General features: G+C 40.3%; 1 protein-coding gene across 1 annotated transcript in view; it reads left to right on the top strand.

Annotated features, from left to right (window-relative positions):
* The window catches only part of pik3r6a (phosphoinositide-3-kinase, regulatory subunit 6a), a 13688-nt gene extending 1948 nt beyond the window's left edge, over positions 1 to 11740 (top strand). Inside the window, exons 2-6 of the mRNA XM_079628915.1 lie at positions 3408 to 3528; positions 6920 to 6993; positions 7300 to 7414; positions 9659 to 9729; positions 10699 to 11740. Of these exons, the coding sequence (XP_079485041.1) occupies positions 3408 to 3528; positions 6920 to 6993; positions 7300 to 7414; positions 9659 to 9729; positions 10699 to 10808 (491 nt within the window). The 3' untranslated portion in view covers positions 10809 to 11740. The remainder of the gene's footprint in view (positions 1 to 3407; positions 3529 to 6919; positions 6994 to 7299; positions 7415 to 9658; positions 9730 to 10698) is intronic.

The following is an 11740-nucleotide window of genomic DNA, read 5'->3' as shown; positions in this document are numbered from 1 at the left end:
GCGTAAGGATTTGAGCGAGTTTGACAAGGGCCAAATTGTGATGGCTATACGACTGGGTCAGAGCATATCCAAAACTGCAGCTCTTGTGGGGTGTTCCCGGTCTGCAGTGGTCAGTATCTATCAGAAGTGGTCCAAGGAAGGAACAGTGGTGAACCGGTGGACAGGGTCATGGGCGGCCAAGGCTCATTGATGCGCGTGGGTAGCTAAGGCTGCTCATGTGGTCCGATCCAACAGACAAGCTACTGTAGCTCAAATTGCTCAAGAAATGAATGCTGCAGCATTCTGATAGAAAGCTGTCAGAATAAACAGTGCATCGCAGTTTGTTGCATAGCCGCATTGCTGCATAGCCGCAGACCAGTCAGGGTGCCCATGCTGACCCCTGTCCACTACCGAATGCGCCAACAGTGAGCATCAGAACTGGACCACAGAGCAATGGAAGAAGGTGGCTTGGTCTGATGAATCATGTTTTCATGTGGATGGCCGGGTGCGCATGCGTCGCTTTCCTAGGGAACACATGGCTCCAGGGTGCACTATGGGAAGAAGGCAAGCTGGCGGAGGCAGTGTTATGCTTTGGGCAATGTTTTGCTGGGAAACCTTAGGTCCTGCCATCCATGTGAATGTTACTTTGACAAGTAACACCTAAGCATTGTTACAGACCATGTACACCCTTTCATGGAAACTGTATTCCGGTGGCTGAGGCTTCTTTCAGCAGGATAATGCAGAGACGACCTCTCAAGATGGAAGTGTGGGTCTGAACTCTGAAGGCCAGTTGGAGCGACTGAGGGAGGGCTGAGCATGGGCCGTAGTCAAAGGGCTAGAGGGCTGGAGAAGTCCTGGAATCGAGGGCGGGAGGAGTGCAGGAGCCAGGGCGACAGGTCGAGGAGGAGCGAAGTCCGCAGAGGGTGTAGGCAGAGTCACAGGCTCTTCTCGCTCAAGAGGAGATGGCTCCCAGCAGCCCCGAGGTGGAACCACACCACTGAGAAGAGGAGATGACACAGAGGGATTGGTGAGAGACAGTGATGACTGGGTGGCAGGAGTGGCTGAGGACGAAACTGGAGAATAATAAATAGTCTAATGAGACCAGTCAAATCTTTTATAGTGGTTAAGAGAGATGGTGGGACAGGGAGGCTGGGCGGGACTGACGAGACAGATGGAAGATTATGCGAACAAGATAAGGGGTAGTAATACTTACGGAATAATTTTCTCTCACAGCCTCACAGTCAATATTTAGTGCTGCCAGAGTCTCACTCTCAGTGGCGGTAAGGCAGGCGGGGCTCTCATCCTTGCCCTCTGATTCCACAAACACTCCCTTGGCGGCAGATGGCGCAGCTGGCACGCGCACCTGGCCAGACTTGCACAACTCAGGCATCGTGGCGATGTTCAGCTCACACACCTTCGATGGTGTTGGCTCACAGTTCGTGGCAGAGAAGGGCTCGACGTCTACAGGCTTATGCTGCTCCACACAGTGGGTTGGGAGTGGGGCAGGTAACGTCATCCACGGTGAATACAGATCCACAGGATACCAGAACCCACTCCACAAAGGCGGTTAAGCTCCCTCGAGGAGCCTCCCTGTACAACTGCTCTCGTATTGATGTGTTCAGTCCAGTGAGCAGAAACGAGATAAGGCAGTCGTCCAGGAAAGTCGTTAGGTAGGCCAGATCGAGGAAATCCTCTAGCTGAGCCTTGAGGGAGAGTTCTCCCTGCTCAAGGCACAATAGCTTCACAGCAGGGATGTCCATAACAAACAAAAACAGGCAAACCGCTTACTTTCAAGTCTTCTGTCACGGGTTGTGTGGTGCAAGACAAACGCACAACGAAGAAGATGAAGTATAACAGGTTTTTAATAATCCTCAAGGCAAATTTCAACTTAGGGGGCTTTCACACTGGCAGTTTAGTTCGGAACGGGGCGTGGTTCGCATGAAAAATCGCTAATGTGAACGCCGTCATGCGGACCCGGGTGCGCACTAGGGTACCGAACCCGAGACTACCTGGAGGAGGTGGTCTGAGTTTCGGAATGTGAAAGCAACACGGACTCGGGTGTGCACTTGTTCAGGAAGTAAAGTGACCTGCGCATGCGTTTTAGCTGATTATGATGTATTAAGTTAAATAAAACACATGTAAGGGATGATAGTGTTGATGATTTACTTTGGATACGAGCGAGAGTGAGCCTGCAGTGTAGGCTATTCACGCATAGTGCGTGGAATCAGGGCAACAAATTTGGAATTCCACTGTCTCCTCAAAATAGTTTGTTTGCAAGCAGCAGAAGACCACCTTATGCAACACATGCACAGTAAACCTTTGTTGTTCACTCAACTGCACATAATAGCACCGAATTAATAAAAAACACAATATACTGACCCGCGTTCTGTTTTCTATCATGTGTCGTTCACGTTTGCGATGACTTATTATGCACGCAAACGCAACAGGGTTCGATAGATTCAAGTTGAGTGTGAAACCAGACCAACGCTGCGGGGGGCGCCGGGAACAGCAGCAAACGAGACCAGTGTGAAAGCCCCCTTAGAATAGCAGTCCAACACAACGTACACACTGACGAGAGCCCACAATGAATATAATATTATTTGAATATTTCTCCAAATAATATAGAGCGTCTTCATTTGTTTTCTAGAAAACAGACCCCTGTATATTGGCCAGGGCTGCGTTTATCAAAAGCATTGAGAGCTAAGTTGATCGTAGAGACCATTGGTGCCAATGGTTCTAGAATCTACTTAGGCTTACGGTGCTTTTGATTTTGTTGCCCTATTGTTGGTTTGATTGCTTCTGTTCTCCTCAATTCTAATTTGCCTTGGATGAAAGCGTCTGATTAAATGTAAATGTAAAACTGACAGAACATATTAGCCTCAGCCTTGCATTGCATGATGGTTACCATGCCACTCATGAGAAAGTAGCAGTGACATTACCAATTGTAGGATCGGGCGAAGAGTTATGCTAGGCCTCCTAAACCCTTGCAAGTAATAATTTGTTGTCTGACAGCCAAGGCTGGTAACCTCGACATGCTGCAATTTTCTCCTACTGCTAAAGCTTTGATTAATTGGTGCAGGAGGGATACGGGTGAAGTTGGTGAAGAGGTTTAAGAGGTTAAGAACTTCTTAAAGAAAAGGAAGAAGGTAGTAATGATAGACCTGAAGGAATTGTAGAGGTTTATTTTACACTTGCGCTTCCTTTACGTGTGCTATTTAAAGAGGCTCAGTGGTTGTTTATTGATTGGTGCATCTTCAAATCAAATGTACCTCACTTTTCAGAAATTCTGCACAAGCACTGCTAATCTTGAGAGAGACATTGCATCAAATCTGATATTTTTTATAGAATGCAATTTGAGCTCTATTCATATCTTTGTGGTTGTGATCAGTGTGGTTTCAGTCCAGATCTTCTTGTTTCTGTGTTTACAGAAGCAGATGTGGTCTCAATGGCGGACTCTACTACCACAGTGGGAGACATTGAGGGGGAACTCTGTAAGATTGAACGGATCAGAGACATTTTGGTCAGGAGGGAATCTGAGCTCAGATACATGTGAGTAAACTGATTTTCATGTAAATACATATAATATATACTGTGGGGCCCAAATACCTGTAACCACTAGTGAAAATGCTTCTTCTTTTGTATTACACATTATGTTATTAGGGCCAACGGTGAAACGTTTAATTTAAAAATGTAGGCATACATGAATTTCAGAATTTCATATTTTTTCAATTTATTTTTTTAATTTAATGTCAGCAGCATTTGAACTGACATGAACTCTAAATATCAAATACCCCCCATACAAGCTATATGGTTATATGCTCTGCTGTAATTATGACAAAGCAGCTTGTATTAAGAAAATGTATTAGAAGTAACTGGAAATGTCAATATAAATAATATTAATTAACCACAATTTGTTTTGTATGTTCTTTATTAAAACAATAGACCCCAACATTTTGTGGGTTTCATTTTCTTTCAATCTTAAAATTTTTATTGTATTTTCAGGTTTAAATTTGAATTTGAACGGCATATTTTCAGTGTTGCCTTAGACATATGGAACCTAAATTTGGACCCTGTATTTATACTTACTACATCAGAGGAATCGTTCTGAAAGTGATTCCAATGATATCATTCCTCTGTGTCTTTAAAACTTTGTAGTTATAGTTATCGTTATACTTATTATCATCCTTGCTGTGTCCATTGTACAACTCACTGTTGTCCCAGGCAACTGAATTCTTACATTTTTCTTGAATCACTCAACAGTCTCTTTCTAAGCACGTGAATCAATTATCCTGGTGCCATATACTGTATGTGTTTATTTTGTAGGTACAGTAGCAATGTAATAAATGTGCCCAGATCACATCAGGGTTTATTTTGTTATAATATCCTGCTGACTGAAGATTACACTTAACAGTCAAAAGGGAGGGGGCTGAGGTGGAGGATATGGAGCTGGACAGGGATGTAACCAATCAGGGTCAGGCAGAACAGTCCATGGTGGAGTGGAGGGAAGGAGGAGCCAGACAGAAGCCAGGAGCTGGAGGAGCCAGACAGGCAACCAAAGTGCAGCCAGGACGATGTCCCACGGCGAAGTTGAGGGAGAAGCCAAGGTGGAGGTTTAAATGATGAAACCAGGGGGATAACTAATTGAGATAGAGCCAATGAAAGAGGAGACCAGGGTGCAGACGGAGTGCTAAAGTGATCACACAACACCAATGGCTCTTGAGACTGAGGCAGAGCCGCAGCGACGAGCATCCGAGGTGGAACCAGGGCACCGGAGGAATGTGGCTGAGCGACCAAGTTGGACCTGGAGAGAAGGCGGAGCCCCACAGAGCCTAAGAGGTGAAGGGACACTTTACGTAAGTAGGCCCGTAAGTCCGCGGCGCAGACTGGGTGACGACTGACAAAGGCGTAGCCGGAGGGACGAGGGAGCCCGGTGGAGCCATAAGGATGATGGTCCCAGGTGGAGCCGAGGGAGGGAGGAGCTGACAGGCCGAGGTGGAGTGATGGGCTCAGAGGCTGGAGGCAGAGCCAGGGGATCCTCTTAGCTGGGCGGAGCTAGGTAGGCTCACACAACAGAGTGGTATTAGAGGAGAAGTCGAGGAGCTGAAAGGAATTAGCGGAGGTGGGTCTGACAGACTGGATGATTTTGGAAGAGGAGGTGGGAGAGGGAGGCTGGGTGGAACCCTGGAGACACAGGAGACTTCGAGCTGGATGGAACCAGCGGGAACACATGAGACTTTGACCTGGGTGGATCCATTGGAGGCACAGAATACTTAGAGCTGGGTGGGACCAGTGGGGATGGGAGAATCAGGTAAATATGCTCTTCCAAATCTTCATAAATATTTGCAGAGGCCAGCTGGAGCTCACTCACTTACAGTGTTGTCGGCTCATGCACTTGGTCAGACTCTATGTGGGGTTTGGGGCGATGGTCTTGCTCAGTCCTCTTCTCTGGCACTGGCTCATGCATAGAAGCAGACTCGGGCTCTCCATCTGCGGGGGACCCTAATGTTAGCTCCATGCAGTGTGTGGGTGGTGGCTGGCTGGACTCTGGGTTCGGAGTCGGGCTGGTGATGTCGTCCTCAGCACGACAGATGGCGAATGCCGATCTGATATTCACCAGCACCCACTCCACATATGCATCGAAATCTTCCCGAGGACTGTTCGCTTCGAACCCTGCCTTGGACCACTCGCTGAGGCTGGTGGGGTAAAAAAAGTAAATGGTCCTTTTGCTCAAGACAGAGCAGTTGGATGGATGGCTGGTCAATAGTGAAGGGGGAGAAAAAATCCTACAAAAAAATCCAGTCTTGGTTCGGTTGGTGGCTATAGAAATCACACGACCAAGGAGATTTCAAAAAGCTTTATATTTAATAGCAAATACTCAGGAATACAATAAATCACAACCACGTCAACATAAATGCAACCGTAAGGGCTTAAATACACACAGGGATAATTAACGTAACTAGAAACATGTATGAGCTCAATCAAAAACCATGGAGACTAGCAAAGGGAACACAGGCAACCAGGAACAGAACACTAAAAATAAAACCAAAACAACAATATTACAATAATATGAATATTATTTTATTAGTATACATTTTCAGACTCCAGATATAATAAAACACAATGACTACATGGACAATAAACTACTAATGAATGCAACAAAAAACAGTTTTGTCAATTATAAATGATAGTCAACAGCCAAACTCAAAAGCACAAGCCTTGAGCGGTTTGAAAAGTTGATCTGAGATCACATGTACAGTCATCCGTCCTTATTCCCATTAACAAGAGCTACAATCAGCCAGCTGCCCCTCATTAAAATGCTAATGCTTTGCTTTTGATGCTGCCAGACTCAGAGTGTCTAATGCATGTATATCGGTTTCCCCTCACAATCGTTTGGGGAAGAGCATTGCCTATTACAAAATCAGTGGGGCATTTCTTCCCGAGTGTTTGATTGGTGCTCAGCCTCAACTGCCTGTCTCAACTAAACCAGAGAGAGAAATTCTGCTTCACCATTTTCCTGCATATTTTCTTATGGGACTGAAATGCGTAGAAAACAGTGATTAATGACATGAGCAAACAGGTTTACGGACTAAATGCATTCTAAATAACTATCTGGCTATCTGACAACTCATTGAATTATACTTTCAACATGAAAAGGTCATGTGACAACAGTGTAGAAAACAACTGTTTAAATGTAAATGGTAGAATAATGCCTACTATTTTACTTTTTAATCATTTTTTTAACTAGGCAGTGTAAAGTGTTTGTAATGATTATGTTTGGTTTTGACATTCTGCTCAGTTTTAATTTAGAGTAAAATAAAAATTAATTTAAATTAAGCTTTATAGGTTATCATTGGTGTTGTTTTTAGTGAAGAATTTAAATGCTTCTCATGCTTTAGAACAATATGAACTTAACATGTTTGCGTGTCCTTTTATTTTGCAGGATGGATGATATCCAGTTATGTAAAGAAATTACAAGACTGAAGAAAGAGCTTCAAAAGCTTCTGTCTATCCCAGGTGAGATCTGAAAATCATAAATTACATAAAATAAAATAAAATGAACACGCTAAGTAAAACTTTATTAGCGATCAATGTTTTTGTTGTTACAGTTTACCCATTTAAAAGTCCCTTTCACTGTACCTTTGCTAAAGTCAATTAGAGATCTCTCTCTGTGTGTTAAAATGTTTTACAATTTTCTAAAAGTAGCACAACAAGAAAACATGCAGTACTAATTAAACCACTAAATCCCAACCTCATTTTGCATAGATTATTTTGTTTCGTTTTTTTTCTGTTTGAGTAAGAAGTGTTAAAATCCATTTTCAGATAATGACAAGTCTAATGAAGACAAACAAAAGGAGGAAGAGTTTCTGAAACAAATTCATAAATTAGTGGAGGCAAGAGACTTCCTGGTAGATGACGTGGAGTTTGAGCGCCTCAGGTGAGCCAATTTCAGCAATGCTGGAAAAAGATGCAGGCTGACACACAATTCATTTGCACCCTTTATTAAATCTCTGACTGAGCTCAATTCCGAGGCAGACAGGATTCTGTCCAAGGCCTGAGGGGAAAAAAACATTACTCACACTCTATGTACATAAGTAATAGGATTGTATTTGTAATAAAGCCAGGCTGCTGTGATTTCAGGAATTTAATTTGAGAAATTCTGCTCAGTGGTTGTGGCGTCTCCACAAATTTGTGATTGAATCTGGACTCAGTGTTTATATGTTTATGTTTTGCCTTCCCTTACAGAAAACAAGTAGCCTATACTTCAAGTTATTAACTATACTTAAGTAAAGTTCAGGTATATTTTTAAAATATACTTTACGTATATAGTAAGTAAACTAATATCAATGTACTACTTGTACGTGTATTGTTTCAATACTACTTTGGACTAAATTGGCCCACTTTTTAGAGTGTGTTCACACTTGGCATGTTTGGTTCGATTAAAACGAACCCTGATGTGATTGCTCTAAAAAAGGACAGAATGCTCACGCATATCGTTTAGTAGTAAAAGTAGTAAACTTTGAGTACACAACTAGTTTACAACTAAGCTTTTCATTTGTACTGCAACTATACTAAGTAAAAGTACTTATACAGTCAAATACTTGTAGCTCATTTTATTTATGAAAGTACACTTCGAATTATACTGTCAGTAAACAACTGCTTAAGTTGTACTTGTCTTGCAGTATACTTGTAAGTTTTCTTTAAGTGAACATTCTTATCATACATAGTTAATTTAAGTATTTTACTATGCTTCTATTTCGGTATAAAAAAAATTATACTTAAAATATACCTTTAACTTTTTCCATACAAAAAAAAACCTAAATATTTTATTCTATGAAGCTTCATTTGAAAAAAAGCAGCATTTTAAACAAAAGCTGAGAAAATTATTTTTTTGTCAAAGACCAAATCTGGATGGGATTCAGACCAATGATCAAAACACAGATGGAGCTGATCGTGTGTATCAACACCCCCAAAGCCTTACAGACGTTCCCTCTTTATGAGTTTCGATATTTAATTCTATAACGTTAGGCACTTTGAACTTATATGCTTTTTAATGTTTGATGATGATCGCGTTATTTTACATTTACGTAAGCAATCTTATATCACGTGTATCTGCTTCTTCTGTGCTTTGATCCAGAGATTCTGTACTATTACAGAAAATGTGTAATACCGTATAACAGTGAAAAAATGGATAGCCGAAAAATTCAGTCAATGGCTTTGAACTGAAGTAAATGATTCAAAAATTAAATACTCAGAATTAGGAACATATTTTTCTTTATAATTCAATAATTTAAAACAATGTTAGTTTATAAGACAGTATGTAAAACTATGTGAAATAAGTATGTAATAGGCTACTCAATCAAAAGAGTAAACACATCTACAAGCCAAGTATTGCCTATAGAATACTTCATTATATTGCTAAGTATATCTCGCAAGTATATTAGTAAGTATATTAGACTTTTATGCCAGTATAAGTCATTTAGTGCAGTGTAAGTATATTTCTGAGAAGTACATAATAAGTACATAAAAAGTGGACTGAAAGTATACTTTCTTATTTTTAGTTATAATAAATATATACACATAGCACACTTGAGCTATAATAATAAACTTTTTTTAAAGTAAGGGTTGTCTATAATTATGGTACTATATTTACATAATTTAAAGGCAGCTGACCCCAAAAATGCTTCAAAGATTTAATGTATTATTTTTTTTATCTATTCTTTCAGTTTTAGTACATTCTTATTATGGGTGCTAAATAACAATTACTATATTGCAGCACCATGATAAGAAGTATCAGATGCGGAAAGATTGAACAGCACTGGATGTATTTTTAGTCCAGCATGGTGTTAAAGATGCAGTGACCATCCTGTTGCCGGCTCTTTAGGTCCATTACCAGACAATTCTGAAAAGCTGGAATAGAAGTCATGAAATAAGTTGCAAACTATTTCCTTCCAGTGTGCAGAAATCCTTTTTAAAGCCGACAGAATACTATGAATAAATAAATAAACAGAAATGCATGATAAATGAATGCACATGTTGTATTTTTAGATTTAATTTCCCAGCAGTAATATCAGACCTTGAACTAACTGAAAGACATGAAAACCATGCAAACATTAATGAAATAGTCAGTCTTCCCATAATGCTTTGCACCATAATCATCATAGTTACCTCTGCTACACAGGGAACGGGAGGAGGACAAAGAGATGGCTGAGTTTCTTAAGTCCAAATTACCAAAAAGCTCGCAAACCAAGAGTAAGTCATTCTTTTATGGTTGGTTAAACAAAGTAATGTTTATTTCAATTTTTATGAATAGAATATTTTATCTACTAACTGTTACTCAGTAAGCTATCTAAAGGTTAACACACTTATTAAACAAAAATATGAAATATTATCGTCAAACATGAAGACCTCAAATCACAATTTTCCAGCCCTTACTGGCTAACTGTCAATGTTAATAAAATGCATAATAATAATAACACAACATTGTAACTTATTAACAATAAAGTAATTTTAGATTCTGCTGATTTAACATTCAGCCTTCATTGGTCTGTTCTTCCTTTAATGTCTATTGTGGATTCTGAAATATGCGCTTCATTATTCTAGTGAATGGGTCAGCATACAAGTAGAGCTAACTAATAAATCTGAAAAGCAAATGTATTTAACACGCATGAATTATATGAATTATATGATTCGAAATTCTACTCTTATGACAGTCAAGTACACATTTATTCCCCTCATTAAAATGACATAAGTGGCTTTCCCAGTTCACCAATAATGCATCGTCCCAGTTTAATAAAAAACTGTGGGAAACCTGGGACAGTGTGAATGTCGTTAGACAAAGAAAATAAAAGTTACATGAAAAAATCTGATTGGCATACAATATTGTTCAGAAGTTTGGGTATAAATGCAGTCCATTAAATTGTAATAATATTTCACAATATTCAAAAAAAAAAATCAAATAAATGCACCCTTGGTGAGCATAATATACTTTATATACTTTCAAAAACAAAACAAAATCATTCCGCCCTCAAACTTTTTATCAGTAAAAATTAATATCATAATTACAGTATATCATATTTAGTATTTTTATTGCCTTAGGGTGGGTGGGAAAATATCCTAACTGTCCTCGCCATGATACAACCTACACATTTTCCCTTGGTAAACTCACTGCATCATGTGTACTGTATATGAAGCTCTTTGTCTATGAACCTCTTTATGTAGATGTTATGAGGAGACCCCGCAGAGCCCAGCAGAACACAACTCCCTTTGCAACCAAGACTGGCCTCACTTTACTGAAAGAGTGCTGTGGATTCACCTGCTCTATAATGTAAAAGACACACTTTGGGCAGTGGCAGCAGGAACACAATGCGATTCTGGAGCCTTGGAAGAGGGTGACCTTTTAATGACATCAGGAGACTCAAAGAATAGAAGCCAACACTAGAGGTCTCTGAAAGACGAAGCTATGAAGTTGTCTGTTAAAGAAAAGCGGTCCATGCATCTTTCTTATATTCTTTCGCTCCAATTTGCTAGCTTTCTATACCTACAGTAACTGCTTTCTTCTGTCCAAAATTCTGTTTGACTGCATTACAAAGAACATTTCTCCTGGGTCCTGCTGTCAGCAGCTCAGCTGGTTTGCTGTCATTCCCTACCCTTATCTTTTCCCTCAGGAGACATTGCCACCGCACTGCAGAACCTGTGACTTCATCATCCATAAATGCTCAAGTTTCAGTAGAGATTACATTCCGTACCAGTGGTGTATACCTGTGGCGACATTTCTACAAAAATATATTACATTGCTTTTTGCAAGTTTCATGACACTTTCAAAGTGAAATATCCACTGAGTGGGGCTAAAAAAAGATGAACGTGAATCTGGCAACATTTGTATAGTATTGCTGAGGTTTCGAAATGTCTAGATAGTGGCACTAAAAGGTTAATGCTCTGTTGTGTTTAAAAATGATGTAGCACCTAAACCTTACCCTAAACCTAGACTGACTGTGTTAACAAAAGCATAAACGTGCATTTGCTGAAGCAAGCATGCGAACTTGCTTCTTTTAGCTCTTTTATCATGACTTGTGTCCCAAAGCTGCTCCAGATGAGCTACCAAGCAAGTTTACTACTGTATGTCAGAAAAGCCTTACATATGGAGCTGGTTATGCGATGGGAACAGTTAAATGTATTCACAATCCATGGATATGATAAAAGTGTTTTGAGGTCATTGTGTTGTGCAATGAGCCATGCGAAAATAAGCCTTTATTATTTAGTA

This window comes from Phoxinus phoxinus (assembly GCF_949152265.1).
Source record: "Phoxinus phoxinus genome assembly, chromosome: 11".
Taxonomy (NCBI): domain Eukaryota; kingdom Metazoa; phylum Chordata; class Actinopteri; order Cypriniformes; family Leuciscidae; genus Phoxinus; species Phoxinus phoxinus.
The sequence above is the reverse complement of the archived record's forward strand: the minus strand, read 5'-3'. Positions and strand labels throughout refer to the sequence as shown.